The 22630-nt window shown below is 34.3% G+C and overlaps 1 protein-coding gene across 6 annotated transcripts in view; it reads right to left on the bottom strand.

Annotated features, from left to right (window-relative positions):
- Window positions 1-22630, bottom strand: part of EPHA7 (EPH receptor A7) — a 219681-nt gene that overhangs the window by 145403 nt on the left and 51648 nt on the right. For all 6 annotated transcript variants that reach the window (XM_020963079.2, XM_078155235.1, XM_020963076.1 and 3 more), the window contains exon 4: window positions 605-760. In XM_020963079.2, coding sequence (XP_020818738.1) covers window positions 605-760 — 156 coding nt within the window. The remainder of the gene's footprint in view (window positions 1-604; window positions 761-22630) is intronic.

Genomic DNA, 22630 nt, shown 5'->3' with positions numbered 1-22630 from the left:
TTTACAGATGAGGAAACTGAGGATGAGAGGGTAAGTGACTTGTCCAGGGTCACACAGTTAAATAAGTGTATGAGGCTGGATTCAAGCTCATGACTTTCTGACTCCAAGACCTCACTCTATCTACAGCACCACCTTGCTGCTGCCACTGTGCTGCTAAAAGGCCAAAGCTTCCCTATTTGGGCTCAGAAATTGACTGCCTTATCTAAATTTGTAGAGGCTTATCACCAAAAGCCTGGAGACCAGGTGATAATCTCTTCAATCCACAGCAATTCAGAAAGACTCTCCATTAAGTCTGGGAGGGGTAGCAATCTAAACTGGTAGAGACATTATCTAGAGTAATGATATCACATGCCTTTTAAAGCTTTGCTTTGAAATAGTGGTTTGGACAAGGTTACATCATGCCTATATGAACACTACACTAGCTTACTTCAGATTTTACATACTCTTTGTCTCTCAGTTTAATTTCACCTTTTCAGGTAAAACTATTTAAAATACAGTTATTTTATGGTTGTTTTTCCATATCTTAATGAAAACACTATCAATAAGTGAGACAGGCTGGTTAAACAACAGCCTTATTTTTCTTTTCACGATTGTGTCCACTCACTTGTGCAAGCAACATATGGTGGATCAGAAATAGCTCTGTAATACCCATCTTCACAATCACATCGTGAAGATCCTTCTTTGTCAGAAAAACTGTGAGTTGGACATCGAGAACACTGAAGATCTTGGGAAGAAGACTTGTAGAACCCACGGCCACAAGCTAGAGAAGAAAAACATAATGAAAAGGTAAACAAGGGGGCAAGAAAAAAAAATGTGTTTATTTCAGTAACATTTAATACAAGTATAACACAATGAAAAGCAAGCACTCATGGAAAAGTAAGCCCTTTATGCTGAATTATGCTTCTCCACGCTTGCCAGGAACCTGATTTCATGGCAATAGTTGCAAAATGCAGACATACAAGCAGCCACCACTGCACAGGCAGCTGGTGAGCAGTACCACTGCAATACCAGCTGGCATGAGGAAATCCCAAGTCTTGGTCCTAAAGAATGAACACAGAAGATAAGCTGTTCATGAAGACCTACTTTGGATTTCAATGTCAGCAAACATGGCTCCTTTTACAGGTCTCCATATTCACTCTCTGAATGTGTGTGTGTGTGTGTGTGTGTGTGTGTGTGTGTGTACATACATACACACATATATTTATATCCGGCTGTATTATTTTGTACATGTTAATTTCACTCATAATAAAAATTTTGGAGGAATTTTTTTCAGGATGGTTAACATAATAATACTTTTAAAGTCCTTATGAAAATGTCATCAGTGTCCCATTAAAGTTTTCTTTTTATTTTAGTAAACGGTTATAATTTTTATCAAATCAAGCTTTACTATTTCAACTGTTTTCTACTGTTATCTTCATCCTTACCAAGCCTGATGGAATGCCATGAATAGAGGATAGCTTCATAATTAGAAATAAAGGGATGCCATCAATTGTAAACAGATTATGACCCTGTTTCACCTTTGAAGAAAAAGGTTAAGAGGACACCCATGCTAACACAGCAACCACTGTCACTTAGAAACATCCAAGAGTACAGGGTTCCCTGGGAAAATCCTAATGAAGTTTTGACTTTTTTAATTACTCTACCTCATTTAAATCTATTTGCCATTAAATCAGATAACCAGAATACATATAATGTCCATGCAGACAGTTTTACACATTTAAATTTTCTTTAGTTAGTGCTTTTTGTGGACATACTTCTCCAACTCCCAACTATATTGGTGGCAGGTCCCTAGAGGTTAGCTGCCTACTACTTTCAGGGTTCTTGAAGGAAGTGCCAGATTTCTAGTACTGTCATGCACAAGCCCCCATTGGTATGCTTCTTATTTCAATCAGTCAGCAGACAATTAGTGTATTAGTAAAATGTATTTACGTAGTAAAAGGAGTTGATTTGAAAAAAAATCGACCCAAAAGTCCAGGGCATATTCTCTCCCAATTATAATCCATCCATTACACAGTGGCCTCTGAGTTTAGAGAACATATGTAGCCAAAGGATATAAACTAAACTGGTTACTAGAATTCCTTTCTCAAGTCCATAACTAGTCTATGAACCAGTCCATATTCCTCTCTGATGTGCAAGGTGTTTCCTTCCTCAGGTGGCTATCTTTCTGTATCTGTCTGGGTTAATGTTTATCTAATTTGTTCTTCAGAGAGTCCTTCAATGTACAATCTCTCCAATGACATAGACAGCAGTAGACAGGGAAAGGACAAAGTATAATACTCCCTCTGGCCTGACCCACTTTGCTACAGATAAAAGAATCCTAAACCTTAGGTGCTACCTCTAATTCTTAGAGTCTTCTACTATCTGACTGCTTTTCTGCTGGACTGTCTTCTGCTGAAATATCTGTAGCTATCTAAAGCCCCTAGAAACATGGGTCAATTTGTTGAGTTGGCCAATCAATTATTCCCTTCTTGAACCAAACACATTCTTACCTCATGAAGAGATCATAAGGCATTTAAAATTTCATCATGTCCTTTCACTGATTATATTGTGGTAGGTATATGGAAGGAAACAAATTTTTATTAAGTGCCTACTATCTGCCATACTGTGCTATCGCTTTACAAATATGATCTCAGTTGATCCACACAACAACCCTGGGGTGGTAGATGCTATATTATTATTCCCACTTTACACTTGAAGAAACTGAGGGAGACGGCATTTAAGTGACTTGAACAGGGTTACACAGCTAGGAAATTTCTGAGGCTGGATTTGAATTTAGGTCTTCATGACTCCAGGCCAAGCTCTCTAACACTGTACCACCTAGCTGCCTCCACCTACCTTTGTGGAAGCTCCATTATTCTTAGAACTTAAAATATAATAAAATAAATAAAACTCTCCTCAAAAAAGAAGCTACAACTAATGTGACTTCAAAAAGTTCTGAAAAATATTTTTTTCTGGGAAAACTTAAAAAGGTTTATTTTCAGAGATGTTATGCAGAAATACCAAATTTTCAAAGAATTGGCATTCTAGGAGAATACTGTGTCAATTCTATTGGCAAAAATTTATTAAGTACATAAAAATTGAAGTGAATCATACTATACACATCAAAGTAAATAAAACACAATCCTCTGACCTCCCATTCAGACATGGTAGTATGTAGGAGAAAGCTGTGTAATCTTTGGCTTCAGATATATGGTTTAGGTCAGGACATACCGGATACTTAACACATATCATGTAATAATAGTAATTATTTTGGACTAGATTTGTGATTTCATTGGTATAGGAACTTCTCATGACTAACCTTTCTCTGCCAATGTGGGTGGCAGGAGCTGCATCTTAGTGTCTCAAAAAGTTGCCTGGGAAACTGAGAGGGAAATTATTTGCCCAGAGTTATTATCATGTGACTGAGACAGGTCTTGAAACCAGGTCCTTCCTGGCTGAGGCAGGCTCTCTAACCACTGTGACACAATGCCTCTAAGTATATGGATGATGAAGGCTGAATAGACATATCCTTGCTATATTTTTTTAAATTTCAAATCTTACTTTTGATGAATTTCTAAACATTTACATGAAAAAACTTCAAGCGGGGGCTCTAACAAGGACAAATGCTAAATGGTCAGAAATGAAAGTAAACTAAAAATAGAAAATAAGTATACTGAAATACTTAACATTATATTCAATTATTGGATTCACTATCAAAAAACAACCTGATAGCCACAAAGTGGTTTATCTTTGATTAGCTTCCCTGCTTTCCACAATGATAAAGAAAGCGCTGGTAAAATACATTAGTCCCTCTAGCTTACAGCATTATTGAGAACGGAGAGCAGCACAAGAGTCAAGGAAATCCACCGTGAGTCTCATTCTGTCTTACTCAGCAGGAGTTATTACAAATCAATTGTATAGAGACATAGTAAAGGTTTATTAAAGAAGTAACAAAACAAAAATAAATTCCTTAAAAATATTTCTTAAGACATAATCTAAACACTTTAAAAAAGTTCAAATGCTTATTTTTTAAAGCATGCATTTCCTATTAGAGTTCAGAGGTTTCAACTGCCTGTGTGTATGAGATAAAGTTCTTTCTTCTTGTGAATTCTATAGGCAGACGGTTAGAACACTCCTCACCCCTCTCTATCTCTAAATGAGAGACCTATACTTTGACATTTAATAACTATCCCTTCATCTTGAAGATTTCATACCATAAAATATAACAATGCAATTCTAACATATTACTTAATGACATTAAGTAGTGCTTTCTGATGATTTCAATTATTTCAGAAGGAAATTAATACGGATTCCAAATATTAAAAAGAGTTCTATAGATTATATTACTATAAAGTATATATTAAGTGTATATTATGTTGATATATGGTCTTTAGAGTCCATAAAGCAATAAATAGTTAACATTACTTCAGATTCAGGAAGGAAAAACATAGGGATTTACAATTTTATAATACAAGGTTTTAAAGATTCAGCATAGAGGGCAGCAACCCATACAGCTAACACTGCAGACATACAATCCATCTGCCCTATTCATTCTCCCTAATAACTTGTGACCTGCACCCTAACTAAATCTATCATGACACAGGCATTTGAAAAACTGGCCAAAGCCAGTTTAATTGAACAGCTAACCTTGGTCTTTCCACTCAATGTTGATACATATATGACTACAATATTATAAAAGATATGTAGCTATCATGAAACAAGAAAAAGAAACCCAGTTGTTACTTTTTCTATAATATTGTTTTAAAGGCTAACCAATTATACTTGATTTTATTTTTCTTTTACTTAAAACTCATTTCCTTTTAGATAATACTGAAAATAATAAAATCTAAGAAATCATTTTTGTAAAGCTTGTAAAGAGGAGATCAATATACATGATGATCATCAACTCTTAATGAGGGTATATGAACATAAAGTAAGTCTGCTGGATAAGTCTTTCATTTTAGAGCTAAAAGGCATTATAAAGAACACCCTTTCATTCTACTAATGAGTAAACTGAGGGTCAAGAAGGCTGCTTACCCAAAATCACTCAGATAAATAATAACAGAATTAAAATTCAGACCCATGGATCCTCATTGCCAGTACAATGTATCACAAGTTTTCTCTCCAGATATTGTAGCATTAAAGTATGTAATCTGTGTTGAACAAATGATATTTATTTAATTGTTAAGATTAGAATTGTGAAAAGAAGAATCATTGAAAATATCCTGCAGGTAATGAGAGACTCAGAGTTGCATTAAAGAGGATAACTGGGGACAAAGAGGTAGATTTGAGGATTAAATCCATGCATGTGGATAGGCTCCCCAATTGCCTCCCTACAGATTTTTAAAAAACAATAAGGCCAATTTATTTTCTCTTTGAACTCAGCTAATTTTCCAGGAAGTACAAAGAGAAACCTTTAAGTGTAATTGTCCTCTGACACCATCAACACACATGCATTCCTAATATACGTATATAACATGTGCAATCCATCCAAAACAAACTTTCTAGGAAGTATGCAATAGTATAGTTCCATGATAACCTGTTTATCCTTTTTGTCCCAGACTTCTTCAATAGTTGTTAGCTGCCTAGAACCCGATGTTAATAAGAAGAGCATGTGCAATGTTGGAGAGTTAATGTTACAATAAGAAACATACTATTTTAATTTCCTGCCTTTTGAAGATTTTAGTTTTTTTAAACAACTTTATATTAACAAATATAATAATGCAGCAGTGTGATAATTGAAGATTCTGTTGAATATAGACATATGTAATCTGACTGTAAAACTCTGAAAGATTTTATGTATATAATATCTTGCCTGTTATTTGAATGGCAATGTTTTATAGTACTAAGACAGAGGTCTGGGTTTGATTCTTTCTTCTATTCTTTCGATCCCTAGGGCCTTAATGAATAAAACAACATAAAATCATTAGCCTACAGTCAGGAGCTATAATCTTGTCAGATTTCATAAACTAAGCAAGCTTGGGTCTGGTCAGTACTTAAATGGGAAACCTCTAAGGAAAAAGGGAATCTGTGAAACACATGTACCTTTTGTACAACAGATGGGGACTAGCTATCTATCATGATATCTTTAAGTTTGCTGTTATTTTTGCACATTTTCCACCATTTAAAAAATTCAATGTTTCATCTCTTTAATTTTTTTATGTGGAAACATGCTATTTGTAAGTAGCTATATGAATTCAAATTATATATGGGATATAAGCACTAGAAGGCCAGAAAAAAAATTACAACCATGTTTCTCAGATAATATTTTTTAAGTTTTTTTTTTCCATTTGCAAATCAGTAATATAGGGTTGTTTCATTACATTCATGATACTGAAAACTAAAGCTATTCCAAGATACATGATCTGCATATAAATAAATCACCAAAACCATAGGTGTATGATTCTCCAATGGTTTATTTCAAATAGTCACTATTCTTTAATGATTTGGGGGGAGGGATGATTTAGGAAAATTGAAAACTTCTACCCTGGGACCGTGGGTGTAGTCAGCTCTAACCACAATAAAAGGATTTTGGTAAGTAGTCTTTTTCCAGTAAGAACTGCATAGAAGCCAACTCCCTTTTCTCTACCCTCAACTTGATTACCCCTTTTCTTTACCCTGGCATAGCCTCCAAAACAGACTGTTCCTGGATCAACACACTTAACCAGGAGTAAATATCCCAGACTTGCCTGGTCGTGCAGTCAAACAAGTCAACAAGAATGTATTAAGTGTCTACTATGTGCCAGGCAGAGCTGTAGCCCAGCTCTGTCCCATTTTGATCTCGGCAAATGTGCTAGAATCACGATGGAGTACTCAGCCACTTTCCCAGTGTCACTGAGAGACCACATCCTAGATGCTTCAGCTCCATTTTTCAAGATTTACAGGGCATTGCAAAATACAGGCAGCAATAAATATATAACAGTAGCTAGGTTAAAGGAACTAACTTAAAAGGACTAGCATTTAAGTTAGCTGATTCTATGGTAAGGTATTTTTTGTGGTAAGGTACTTTTAGACAATAATTGTCCACTAATGTAACTTCAGTTTTGAGCACTAAGAAATTCCAATGTCATATTTCATGAAAGCATCAACCCCTTCTGATACATGTATGTATGTATGCCAAACAGAAAGACAGAAAAGACACATGTGTGCACACACATATATAATGTGTTACTGTATTTAGTCAGATTTAAACATATTACATATAATATAAGAAGGATCTGTGAATTCATTAGAGTGAGGAACTCCCTGAAAGTACAAGTTAAATACAACTTAGCAGCGAAGTTCTGGGAAGTTGAGGCATTTAAATCATAAATGACTTGCCCAGGGTTACAAAGCTAGTATCAATAGTGGGAAATGGGGGCAGCTAGGTGACGCAGTGGATAGAGCACCAGCCCTGAAGTCAGGAGGACCTGAGTTCAAATCCTCAGACCAAACACTTGACACTTACTAGCTGTGTGACCCTGGGCAAGTCACTTAACCCCAATTGCCTAAAAGCAAAAAAAAAAAAGTGGGAAAGGAACTTGTCTTCCTGACACCAAGCCCAACACTATGCCTACACCCAGCCATGCTGCCTCTATATAATATACAGATACATTTTTGTCAGAATATTACTTTTTTTCATCTTGGGTTAAAGTTTGTTTCATGTTTGGAAGTACTGAAATGCAAAGTTATTTAGATGTTGCTAATTTTAGTATTTTAACGACTTGTAAAAATTATTACTTTATCAAACAATAATTCTTGTGAGTGATGTACTATCACCATGAAAAAGTAAGTTACTATCCTGTTTTCTGGAATTAAATAATTCTATGAACCAAACTAACTAGATTCTAAGGAAGATGAGGACTAATTGTGCCGCAGATATTTCAAAAATTAACTTTCCCAAATGGCTTGCTACATATAAAGGATCAATTGCACTTCTTGGGTATCTGTGATTTTTTACACTAATTGATGGACAAGTTTAGTTCTTTTCCCCCTTTTCTCTTACATCACCAAATCTCTTTTTGAAGCAATGACTGGTTTCCTTTTCTCCTTTCCACCCACCTACCGCTACCCCTTGATTTTCTGAACACTAGAACACTACTAAACTAGGCTTCCTTAACTCTTGTTCCATTTCCAGACCTGTAATTTTAAGCACAATTCAGCTTTACCTTTTCTATAGAAACTATGTATGTGTGTGTCTGTGTGTGAAGTATGAGGCTTAGCAGATGTTTCCTGGCTGAAGTTATGCAGCTGCAAAGAGTTTATTAATTATAAAGTATAAATGGGTTGTTCTGTAATTGAAACTCTCTGGATTTTCATACGTTTTAGAATTTACATACTTCCATAGTCAGGGATTCTAATGAAAGCTATTATATTATTTATTGCAGATGGGCATTTTACCTAATGCAGGAAAGCCAGGCTGTCTCCATAGGAGCTTTCAAATATTTGTGTCATATTAATGTCTATGATTCTATAATGTAAGATGGAAAGCACAGCTTGCAGAAACTGTATTCCCACTGCTCATACTGCTGACCTCTCTAGGATGGACAGGTCCAGATTCTTTATTTTAATCCTATTGACAGTACCTCAGTGGGAATAATTACAAAAGTCAGCTTCAAATACAGACCTCCTGTCACTGATACACTATGATTTTTCACATTGAAAGTGAACAGCAGGCAGGAAAGATGAAAACAACATGGTGTAATGATTATATTAAGATTTGTCAGGGACCTCGAACATTAACCTACTTTAAAACTTGTGACAGTTTTGAAAAAAGATTCATGTGAAATATAAAGTTTGTGATCACAGGTGCTGAATATTATTAAAAGAAAATTTTAAAAGAGAATAAAAGTCCTTTCAGCACATTAGGATCATATATGTGGAAATATAAGTGTATACAGAAGAATCCATATATGAGCATGTAAATACATGTGAAAATACAGGCCTTTGTGTCATTTTATTCAAACAAAAAATCATTATGCTTGATTATTGCCAAGTATCAGAATGACATATAGGTGCAATAATCAGTAACTAGTATTTTGGGGAAGAAATTACAAATTATGAGGTTCAGGGAAATAAAAGGCAGACCATTTGCAACAGCATGTAGAGGTTCTCATCAAACGTGTCTGTACAGATGCCTAGTGCCTTTGTGAACTTGAACATTAGTGAAAGAAATCCTTTAGAGTTGGTAGAGGAAACTTTTTGGGATTTTCACACCCAGTGGCTAAAAAATTAAGCACAATCTAATAATTCCACAATTAAGATTTCACCACTAATAGAAAAAAGAAACAGCAACAATCGTAGGCTAAACATGCCCTTTCTCATATGATTCATATTTGTTTATCAATGATAAATGAGATAGATTAAATATTGTTTTGTCAGATAGACAATCTGTTATACTTTCTACTCCTAATACTTATACTTACAGCTCCTAACCCTCATGCTTACAGTTCCTAATATACATATATGTGTATATTCTATTTTATAAAGATATCAGTCTCTGGCATTATATTTGTAATTAAAATGTCAACGACCGATGTCTAGATATAAAGCATATTTCTTTTATCTTATATATTTTTCAGTGAAATGGTATATAAAGGCCATTAAGTTTGAATAAAAATAAATTTTTGGTTTTATGGTAAAGCATAAGTAAACACAAGTCTTTTAATGGTGCCTCAGCAAAAAGTGTGAATGACATGTCTAAATAGGGCTGTCCAGTGTCTGCATACCATCCTTGACAATGTTTGCTGTTGCTGTCAAGAATCTTTGACTTGTTCCTCGCCTCTCCAGCTCATTGTGCCATTGTTGTCAAAAGCTCTATGATATATTCAGAGATGTACACATTCCCTTTCAAAAAATAATTTTTCTATTGGTAACATTTGTTTACATTACCTACATTTCTCACTCTATCCTTAGCCCAGGCCCTCTCAGATAATTATTCTTTCTCATAAAGATTTTTTTTTCCTGAAAAGAGAAAGAAAAATATTTTATCAAACCTAAGCAATACATCAAACACGTGTGACATTATATATAATGTTCCACACCCATGGTCCTCTACTTCTTCAAAAAATCAGGGGATGATGTGTTCTCACATCTGTTGTGAAGTTTCCAAAATGCAAAAATTTATAAAACGTGTCTTCTTCAACTATTTAGTGCAAATTTTGCTCTTCCTACAATGACATACTCAAACTTTTAATTCACAGAAGACATACGCTATTTCCAACAAAATACGCTGGAACCTCCCTAATATAAGGTCTTCAGGCTTCTTGTCCTGGAACCATTTCACAGTCAAAAAATGCATTACAATGTTGTTATTTTGGTTGTTCAGTAACTTCCTTGGACAGAGCTTTAGAAAATCCCTTCTTAAGACTAAATTCCACATAGTATTTCCTGATATTTCAGTGCAATAAACTGACAAGAGAATTAAATAATGCAAAATATTTCATTGACACTTTTGTCCAATGACAAAAGCAGCACCCCTTAGAAGTCATGTCATAGTGAAAGGGGGTGGGGGGATGCAATGGAAAAGGTTTTTATTTTGCAGTTATAGCAACACTGGTATAAAACACCATCATGAACAAGAACTCAAAAGGCAAAACTGGCTATTACAGTAATATTGCCTCTTCAAATTTATACTGCCTTTTATATTATTGATTAGAGATCATATTACTACATATGTAAACTCATGTCATTCTTCAACCTTCTCAATATAAATTGTTCTACATGGTTTTGAACAGGTATACATATGAAAGAAATAACACTGGAGATCCTTGTGAACAAGGACATTCACAATCCCAGCAGCAAAAGGTTTTATTTCTTAAACACCAGTGCCTGTTCTAAAATCATATTTCCTTGAAAATTATATAGTATTAAATTTCTAAATAACATGATTGACTACAGTTATTTGAAGAGACAAATTATGGACTGTGATTAATAATAACTACTAGTTTTAATAATATAGTACCTTAAAGTTTGCAAAGAGCTTTACAAATATTTTATTTATCCTAACAACAATCCTGGGAGATAGGTACTATTATTATCCCCATTTTACAGGTGAGGAAACTGGGGCAAAAAAAATTTTTGTATGACGATCCAAGGATACTGAATCTCACATTGCTTTCTACCCCACCGTTAAACTTAAGGGTCACTTTCTTAACTATCAGAAGATATGCCCAGGAAATGTAAACTTGTTTACCATGGTAGAAAGGCTTCCAGTATGACTCTGATGACAGATTTTAAGTAAGGAACAGTCTGAGTAAGTTGAAAGAGGCTCATTCCCTAGAGAGATGGCAATCAGATGATTTTTGGAGATAGGAGAGATGGCCAACATTGTCTTCTAAGATGTGGAGGGACTATGGAATCATAGATCTTTTGAAGCCTTGAAGTATAATTCCTTCTAAAGAAGTTCAGATTATCTGCATGATTGTTTTTCTCATTAGCATGGATAATCATTGGGCTATATTTTAAACTAAACTATTTCCTGAGACTATCTATGTTTACAAATTATTTGTTTAAATTTTCATTTTTTAATTTATCAATCATCCTCCCAACAATGATTATGAAGATGCTTTGTGAGAAAGAAAATATTTTCTCATAACAATTAAGCATGAAGCCAGTCACAAAACTTGAAAAAAAAAGTTCACTGTGTGCTGAGGTTGGAAGGGGAAAAGGAACAGTTAATGGTAGACAGCTATGGCTGCAGAAGATAGTTCAGGAAAAACATTCCCACCTCCTTCTGTTGATGCATTAAATACCGTCTAGAGACACAAGAAATACATACAGAACTACGTCATCAACCACATTTGTACTGTGAAAGTATGAAGACAATGATTAACTGCTCATTCTCCTGTTAATCTAGGCATGAACCTAAATATACTGGAAAAGGCAGGGGAAAGTCAATTTGTTTTGTTTTGTTTTTCTGGTTCATATCTGAGTAGATGATTTATTTTTCTAATGCTTCACAAAATCTGAAGCAAATAACACATAAAAATGCAAGCTGCTCATAAGCAGAGACTTTCATTTTTGTCTTTGTACCTCCATTACCTAGCACAATATCTGGCATATAGTAGGTACTTAATAAATACTTGTGGAGTAACTGTTTAACTGAATGGCTTTTAGGATCCATGATGTTATGTGCATGCAGTCACTAGGCAATGTGGTACAATGAAAAGAGTGCTAGACTTGAAGTCAGGGGAGTATGGAAACCAGCTTTGTGACATATAAGACATGGACTAAGCAAGTCAGTTAACTTTCCTGAACCTCATAGGATGGGGATAACAATTCCTATCGGATTTATAACACAAGACTATTGTAAAGTTCAAATAAGATAAAAGTGCTTCACAAACCTTAAATGCCCATATACATTTCAACTATGTATGCTATTACTATTATGACTACTACTAAAAGTAATTTCTGAAGCAACTCATGCTATTTTATATGGCAAGAATATAAATATTAATATAAAATAGTGTTAATATATTTAACATATTATATTTAATAAGAAAATCAATTTTGATGAGTTCAATAATTAAATCATTTTTATGGATGACTCCTTAGTAATTAAGTAGTGCAGTGAATAGAGTGCCGAGCCTAGAGTCCAGAAGACCTGAATTCAAATCTGGCCTCACACATGTACTACCTGTGTCACCTTGGGCAAGTCACTTAACCCTATTTGCCTGAGTTTCTTCATCTATAAAATGAGCTGGAGAAGAAAACGGCAAACCACACCAGTATTTTGGCCAAGAAACTTCCAAAATTGAGTCACAAAGAGTCAGACACAATTGAAAGAACTGAACAAGAACTTCAATAATTAGTTGGTTCCTCACCAACCCCCAAAGTCTCCTGGCTACATATTTGGAGATAGCTTTTGAGTAGGATTGTAGGACTATAGATTTAGACATGGAAGGGACCTTCAAGGTCATCTAGTCCAGTCTCCCTCATTTTACAGTTGAGGACAGTTGAGGAGTACCAGAGTAATTAAGTGACTTGTCCAAAATGACACAGATAGTCATTTTGACAGACCTGGAAACCAAAGTTCCTCTCACTCTAAATTCAGCATGCTTTTCACTACATTATGCTTAATAACTCAACTGCAAAGAGCTTGTTGTTAGCTTAGTTTAACCTTAACAAAAACCATTTTTTTCAAAAAAAAATGGGGCTAATAGAAACATTTTTAAAAGCCCACTATGAAACTGGTTATCTATTATCAGTTTCAAAATAGTTTTCAAATACTTAAATGCCAACATCACCAGTCTTCCTCCACAACTAATTTTTCAAGGTTTTACCAGCTGATTTAGTCACCTCTAAAATGGGGATAAATCACTCCTACTGACCTAACTCAAAGGAGTGCCTTGTGGAGGAACTAATTGATCACCCTGAAGCAGTCTGAATACTTCAGGAACTAAATAATCATTTCTGTTATGTCAGTGGAATATTCCATATAGATCAAAGGGAAATTAGTCCTCCCTGCAGCATGACATTTCTAAGATGATGCATCAGAGGGGATCTGGAGCTCCACTCAAGCCTGAATACTTGTAAGTAAAATGAAGCAAGAGTGGCAGAATATAGCCTGATGAAAAATCCCCTTTTATATCTCAATTCTTTTTCCTAAAAAGAAAAACACAGGTTTAAAGGAGCTAGCAAAGACACAGTCCACAGTATGCTCAGTAAGAAAACTCAGTTAACATAGGATACTGACATCAACTCCACAGTACCCAAACAGGAGGCTGAAATTCAGAAGGTTTGGTCCAACAACTGTTTATCACCCTGATGTCATAACAGTAATGATTTCCCCCCCTGACTGAAGTGACTACTTATTTTTGTATCATGAATACACAGCATTAAATCCTGGTTTAGTCCATACTAGTAAAGAAAAAACAAGAGAAATTGTGGGTACAGAAGGACATTGGAGATATATCTTCCTACCCATCACCCACCTCCCCAATCTAGTACACTTCTAAATTTCCATGGTATTATAGACTCCTAGCTTTGGAAAGGGTCTTTGAGGAATTTGTCTCTTTTAGGAATGATACTTGCTGACAATTCAGCACTTACCTGAAATTCCTAGTTATATGATTGAGAAGGGATGCATGACACTGAGAAAAAAAAAACAACCTAAGAAAGAAACCTACAAGAAGCATCTCACAGGGTAACTGTGTCAAACAATGGTGCAGATTTTTTTTAATCAGAGATGTGGAGAGGTATGATAAAACAAGTTAGACATCTGTAATAAAATCATAATATATTTTCCAAATTGTCTAATGATTACCAAAATTTCAGTTGCTTTTGTTCACTGTCAGAACTAAAAATGGTTTACTTTGAAAAGTCTTCTTTCTCTTCTTATTTCCTGCAAAAATCTTTATTTGACAGTTTGAGCAGGACTGCTTTAGAGAACCAATGGCAATTAAAGAAAGAAAACTCTGGAAACAATTCCATTGGATGAAGAAAGATATGTCTATAAATCCATTCCTCCTTTTCTAAAGATCTCCTATTCCCTAAGATCAGTCACATAATATGCTAATTTTAGCATTATACAGTTGCCAAAGATTGCCTACTTTCCCAATGGTTGAATCATTGGCTCTCCTCAGTCTTATTTCCACGGTAGTCAGACTTTGGGGAATGACTTTAGGAAAGCGATATATTTTTCCCTGGCTATATCAGTACAGGAAGACATTTAAAGGGTCCACCATTTTAAAGGGCCCCAAAATACTTTCTCTCCAAGGTGCACTGAGAGGCAGGACAGATGCCAAGTCCTGACAAATAGATGTGATTATTACTTCCCTGAGTCTATAAACTTCTATGATAGAGTAGTGAGAGCAATGGTTGAAGTGGGAGATGAACCATTTCATAATACCGTAACTAGAAATTATTCTTAAAAGATATCACTGCTAAGGAAAAGAAATAAAAGAAATAGCTACACAGTACAGAGCTCAATAAAAGTCATTCTTTCTAAGCAACTATTAAAAGTATCAATTCCCTTCATTTAGGATCTTGACAGGAGACCATCCTTCTTTCAGTATTTGTGAAATTCAGATTCACCAAACACAAACTTCTGATTTGAGATGGCTTAGAGTTCTGTAGAAGAAATACATAAAATAGGCTCACTTATGATATACTGTAGTCAGTAACATCTAGGCCATTATTGGAATACGCATTAAATTCTTATAATTACATTTCAATTGGAAAACCTATAGAGATGTCTGTTGATACTTTGCATTATGAAAAAGTCATTTTGATTTATTTCTCGCCGGCTCTTCTATAATTGTTAAAACAATTACTGTCAAGTAAATGAAAAACCTAATTCAAATGAAATTTGTCCCAACTTTTTTGCTATTGTTTTACCAAAAAAGGCTCATATATATCTATATCTATATCTATATCTATATCTATATCTATATCTATATCTATATCTATATCTATATCTATATCTATATCTATATCTATATCTATATCTATATCTATATCTATATGTATATCTATATCTATATCATCTATATCTATATCTATATCTATATCTATATCTATATCTATATCTATAGATATAGATATAGATATAGATGATATAGATATAGATATAGATATAGATATATATACACACACATACATATATATATACATATACATACATATACATATACATATATACATATTATATATATAGTGTGTGTATATATATATATATATACATATATATATGTGTGTGTGTGTGTGTGTGTGTGTATGGCCTTACCTATAGAATTTTAACAAGAAAAATACTTTCAAATCTCCAAGGTAAAAGAATTTAATAAATCCAATTCAGTAACTTATTAAGAACTTACTAAGTGTTAATACTATACATGATTGGGGAAAAGGTGTCGAATTTGGAGTCAGTGGACCAGGGTTTGAATTCTGGCTGTCCTACTTACTACCTGTGTGTGACCTTGAACAGGTTAATTAACCTCCTGAGCTCAGTTGCCACTATTTGCAAAACGATTAGTTTAGACTAAATGACACTTGAGGCATCTTCCTAAATTTATGCCGTGTATCTATGATCCAAAGATGATTTTAGGCCCTGGGAAAGAAATGAAGATTAAAAACATTTTAAAAAAATGATCCCTGCCCTTGAAGAGCTTAAAATATAATAGAGGAGAATATGCTAAGCACACTAATTATCATGTCATGTGGCAGAACTGATTGAAACAAAGGCAGGTTAGAGTAAAGTTCAAAAGCAGTTCAAGGAAGGAGAAATCACTTTCAGCTCAAGGAGGGCTTCGTGGAGGTGGTGACAGATGCTGGCCTTGGAAGAGGCAAATGGTTATATAAGACAGTGATATCGATGGAGTACATTAAAGGCAGGAAGAACAGTCTAGGAATGCATGGAGATGGGTGAAGGAACAGCTAGTAGTCCAGTTTGGTTGAAACGTAAGGTGCATAAAAAGTTAACAAAATGAAATACATTTGGAATTGGTAAGCTGGAGTCAAATTGTGAAAATCCTTAACATTTATTCCACAGTGTGTTATTTGGACAATGTTTTCCTCACAACAACCTTATAAGATATAGTAAAATATTATTATCTGCATTTTACAAAAGAAGAAATTTAGGGGGGAAAAAGTGAACTGACTGAACCAAGGTGTCATATTTACTAAGTTGTAGCATCTACTCACAGGGTTGTTGTGAGGATTAAATGAGTTAATATATGCAAATAACTCTGAAAACCTTAAAACACTCTATAAATGTTAAGTGGTGGTAGTAGTAGTAGTAGTAGTAGTAGTAGTAGTTGTAGTGGTAGCAGTAACAGCAGTACTGGTAGTCAAAATACAATAGTCAGAGATTACATTTGAACCCAGATCCTTTGACTCCAAAGTTTGAGATCTCTCCATTTCATCATAGTGATGGCATAAAAAGGTAGGGAAGTATTGAGAAAAAGTTATTTCATGTGTTAATTAAAAGGCCACTACTGACTTTGGAGAAAGTAATCTCAATTAAATGGTAGGGAAGGTAAAGAGTTCAAGGGTTTAAGAAGTGAGGAGATAAAGACTGGAGGCAGAATATTGTCTTCCTTCTAAAAGTCTGATGGTTAAGTGCATAAGAGAGAGGGAATAAATACTTCACAGGGTAGCAGGGTTAATGTAAATGATTTTTTCTTTGGTTTTGAGGGGATTTTTTATTGTGATTTCAGGGGGAGAAGCTTTTAGGTAGAGGAGAAAGAGACATTTCAGAGGAACAGATTGACAGAGAGATGGAATGAGTCAAGGAGCGAAGTAACATAACAGACAGAAGGGAGGAAATCAAAGACATAAGTAGAGGTGTCATCTATACCAAGAAAAAAGATCACATCCTTTGGTACTACAGAAAGGAGATGAGGATAAAAGAAGAAGATGATGAGAAAAACAACTCTGTGATATGGAGGTAAGGAGATGAAGAAGCCTTGGAAAGATGGTGTCAAACTTGTCAGAAATTTAAGAAGCAAGGTCATCTGCTAAAAAAGAAAGTGATGGAACTGGAGGCTTATGGGAAGAAATCTACATTTTCTTGTGAGAAGAGACTATATTTTCTACAAATAAAAGTCTTTCCAGCTCTAAAATTCTGTGGTCCTATAAAATATTTAATTGGAATTTCATAAAATTCTTTAAGCTGTACACAAATAAATTATAATTTAAGTAGGAATGAGTAATTTAAAAGATGAAGAATTTAAATAATAGAAGTAGGATTTCAATCCAAATTACATCATATTCATTTATAAATGCATTGTCCAGATAGAATAAACAAAATAGCTGATTGAAATTTTAGATATAAATACTTTTATCCCCCAGAAAATGATATTTAAGAAGCAGAAAATTGGGAGAAAAACTAGAGTATTGGGTACTTTTAACATAGACTGATTTGTTTTTTTTTAAAGAACACTGATTTGCTTAAATGAAATAATTTAATCCAATATTTTCCAAAACATCCTTGTTTACAATTTTATACATAATACTGAATCAAATATGAATAATGAGAGTTTGGAAGTCTCAGTTTATATCAGGTAGAAGACAGAAAACAGGGAGTGCAATAAAACAGTTCAAAGATAGCCCTCAAATGAAATGATAAAGAACATACAGAGGAAAAACAGATGACAGATTGTGAAGACAGAACAATCACAGATGGATACCAGGTGGGATGGGTCAAACAATTTTAAGTGGTTTATTTTTCTACTTAAATAGTTTCTTGTTGTATAAAAGTTCAACAAAGAACTGACAAGAAAATCAGTTGTTAACATGTCTGAATGCATAGTATTTTTCAAAGTCAAGGAGAAACTTAGTGATTAGTAATTAAGGGGATGATCATGCATCATAGAAAAGTATGTATGCAGGGTAATTAAACACCTTTCTTGGGTAAACGAATGCCGGTGGAAATCTGGGGCAGTTTGTCAATGTTTCCTTCCCCCACTGAGTACCAGAGTACTAGGCTGATGGTATTATAAGACAAATAATAAAAACAATAAAAATCAAAAAGCACATTTTATCTTCACAGGATTTGATTATTCTAGTTATTTTTGTCATCTCTACTATTATTTTGTAGTCTAAATTAATAATTCTATAAACCTAGGTTAGAAGGATAAATAAGTGGTCAAGCCCCAGATGGCTATGGACTATGTCTAGAGAGCATGTCAATAAAAGTCTTCTTGATGTTCTTGATTTTCCTAGACCGGATTTTTTTGTTGTTGTCATGCAAAAGTATAATATTAAGTGCAATAAAATACTTGTCAGCATTATAAAACAGATAAAATGATTTTATGAAAATAATATATGTCGCTCTGTATTTCCTAAGTTATATGGCTGAATGTCTTGTTTATATGATTTGTATTTCTCAATAATCCATTCTGTATTCAAATAGTATGGTTCATACTCCCCATGGGAGCATACACACAGTTTAGCTGCCCACAGCAGAAAATCACAACTCATTTTCATTTTTAATGCATTAAGAATGCCACTTCACTATTTGAATGAATTTCTATTACAAAATGAATAAAGAATTCTAATAACAAATCATTTTGCTCAGAAATAAAGATTAGAGATTTCACATTTAGGAATTTCATACTGTAAAACTATCATCAAATTTAGCCTAGTTGATTGTCAAGTAAGTTGATTACTTCTTTTTGTTGTTGTTGTTCAAATGTGTAATTAAGTAATAAGTAATTACCCAATCAAAGGGAGGATATTATCTATAAAATTCTGACATCTATTCAAAGTGCTTAATAACAACTTCAGAATGAATTACTGGAAATAATGTTTTAATTATACTTTCTAAAATTTGACTTCTTTAAATATATCTAATTTACTATTGTGTTGTCAGAAGACAAGTACAAAAAAAAATTGAAAACAACAAAAAGCCAAGGCAACAGAAATACCAAGACCTAACTTTTCTTAAAATAAATGTTTAACTCTTTAAGGAACAGAAGACATAGAAAACAGCATTTGTTTCATGAATAAAAAGTAAATGTTGAATTCTTGAGAATCTCAATGGTTCTAACCTGGGAGTCTGCAACCTTAAAAAATGATAATTGTACTTCCATATAATTGGTGTCATTTCTAATCACATGTATTTTATTTTATGAACTGGAGGTTCCTTGGCTTTACCATACTGCCACAGGAGTCCATGGTACAAAAAAGATAAAGAACCTCTGCTCTATAATGACCACAAAATAAACATTTTGGCCAAATTCCAGAATTGACATTTTATCTTCCAAAAGTTCAAACCAAACAAAATTTTCTCTAGCACTAAACACAGATTCTTACTGCATAAATGGTAGTTTTGCATTATAAAGTAATTTTAAATTATCTTTTATTGAGTACCATGTAATGAAATAATATGATTATTAACACATATAGGTCAAGTTTTTTCCACCTTTTTCTTCTGAAATTTTAGCTTTATTTCAATAATTTGAAAGGCAGCATAGCATAGTTGATGCACACAGGCTTTGAGTCAGAAAGACCTGAGTTCAAATCCTATCTCTGATACATATCAGATATAGATAAATAAATGATGAGCATGCTATTAGCAAACAGGTTTATAAATAGCTTCTATACTAAAATTCTTTTCGGAAAACAAGTAGTATCTTTTATATAGTCGACATTTGTTGAACTAAAATTTCTCAAAGAAAAAAAATAATAACAAAATATATGCTGCGGTCCACTTTGGAAATCAGCCTAATGGTTCAGAGAAAGAAAGGAAAAAAAAAACTTCATGGTGTATCTGAGTTTCTGAACACTCTAATGTTATTTAAGGACAAACTATATAGTTATCAAACAACTGCAACATTGATTTAAATCACAGCATAGTTAATAGAACTCTAACGAGTGTCTAGAGTGCATTGCCAATGATACACTGATAATCAGAAAACAGTTAACAGGGTGAGATTCCTAAAATAAACAAACAAAAGCTTAGTACTAAAGACATGCAAGTCCTTCAGCATAGAGAGAGGGACTGGGTCTCTCGCTGCACTGCTAGGAACTGATCCATTACAGGTATTTTTGCTAACAGCTCAAGCTGCCGCAGAGACTTCCTGCTGAAGGACCTCATTTGGCACCAGAGGGTTTCATTAGTCATAGAATTTCCTGCCCAATAGGAATCCCTCTCCCAGGGTGGGCAGGATGATAGAATGAGGGACAGCAGGTCACAAAGAGGAGCAACCATTGATATCTTTTATTCTGCCAAATGAGAAGTCCAGTGCCAAGGCTATCTCCTTCAGACTTGGCAAGCAGTTTCAGTCTTAGGAAATCTTCCCTAAGCTTCAAGCTATAATCACACACAAGCCTTTTTACACTGGCAAATGGCATAGAAGACTACTGATACTGTTGTTCCTACTGGTCCTCCTCTTTGCCAATGGCGATACAACCTTAGTTTATCCTTGAGTGTACTGAATGTTGCTAGTTACCAAATGTAAAGCCTTTGGTTCCTGTTTTCATTTTGGCACAGCAAAGAACAATATTTACAGAAACTTCAGAGAATACAGGGCTTTTTACTAAGGCACAGTGGAAATTCTGCGAGATTCATTGATGCTTTTTTTTCTTAAACAATGTATTCTACTACACCAATATATAAATAAAATATACCTAGCTTTTGAAGAACATATCTATTAATTTGTGAATTCTGTTATTTTTTAAATTAACTAATGAAAATTAATACCCATCCCCTTAAAAGCTACCTTCACTTGAAAACTAATTGGGTCTTCCTACTTTCCCTCAATATCAATCTACATTATGTTATTTTAATGATACTACAACTATATTCAATGCTATAAAATGAAAGGATCTGGACCCAAAACTATTAACACTGATGTAACTTGCTAAAGACTAGTCCTGGTCAAATTCAGATCTATAATGAATCAGGAAAAGGGGGTGTTGGGGGAATTTTTGATGAAAGGAACACTGCATACAGCAATTTCAGACATTTAAACACATTGGAAAAATGAACACATTTTTTGCATTAGTAAAACTAAGGTTTCAAAAGCATTTTATTTTTTGCCCTCAGCAATGGCATAACCATTCAGCATCACTCTCTTTTTTCCTTTAATAAATGAGATAATGCTTCCCCTCCCTCTCCAAAATACAAAATGAAAGTTCTTATTCTGTTTTACAGAAACAGGGAGAGAGCATGATGGAGTTGAATAAAATCCACATTCTTTGTTGTTGTTCTCTTAGTTTATAAGCCCACGTTACATAAATTCCTCCAGCTTTTAGTGTTGATACAGGGAGACTAGGGAAGGGGAGAAGATGGACAGAGCTTCTCTTCATTAACACTGAGTCAGAGAAGGGGCAGGAAGAAAGGTGAGAACAGCCAAAAAGGTGAAAAGGGCATTTGAGAAAGTACAGTATCACCAGCATCCCTCAGTTCAAAGTGACAGTTTTCCTTTGTATTCTAGCCCTCATCACCTCTCACCTGTCACAACCTCCTAATTGGATTCCCTGTCTGTCTCTTTCTTCTCTGATCCATTCTCAATATAGCTGCCAAATTGATAATCCCTCAAACACAGCTTCTAGCCATACCATTCCCTGCTCAGGAAACTTCAGTGGCTCTGTATTTCCCATTTTTATAGAAACTTCTGTCTACTACTTTTATCTATCCTGTTATGTGCTCCTCTGTTGATTCCTTACAGCCACTTGGCCACTTTTAAGTTGTTAAGTAGGCAGTCATCCTAAAATACCACTTTAATCAAGTCACTCAAAGGTTACTCAAGGAACTACAGAACTATTTATAGTGAAAAATTCACTTATACAGGCTATCCCAAAAGAACACTGCCACTTTAAGCTATTAAAGCTTAAAACTGAATTAAGACTTGTGGGACACTGTATATACAATTATTTAGGAAATGTTTTCAATTAGACTAATTTAACTTATGTTTTTTTTTATTCTACCTACTTCATTTCCTAGGAGAGAGCTGCATATCCCTAATATTAAATAAAAACCTCTATTTTACACATATAGGTCAATCAGTAGGAATGCATTAGGTTTTGAGCATGGAAATGGCCTGATAAAAGTGGTGAAAGAGAATGGGTTTTTGTTCATGAAATTAAGCATTTGCTTCCTCATGGAACATTTCTTGGGTCTCAATCTAGATAAGTCAGTGCACTTTGAAATTAGTGTCAGAAAAGTTAATCCTACACTTCCTCAACATCTTTTCCTTCTTCTCAAACTTCTCAAACCTATTACCTT

The sequence above is a fragment of the Phascolarctos cinereus genome, unplaced genomic scaffold, assembly GCF_003287225.1.
Source record: "Phascolarctos cinereus isolate Bilbo 61053 unplaced genomic scaffold, phaCin_HiC Scaffold_5;HRSCAF=322, whole genome shotgun sequence".
NCBI lineage: Eukaryota > Metazoa > Chordata > Mammalia > Diprotodontia > Phascolarctidae > Phascolarctos > Phascolarctos cinereus.
The sequence above is the reverse complement of the archived record's forward strand: the minus strand, read 5'-3'. Positions and strand labels throughout refer to the sequence as shown.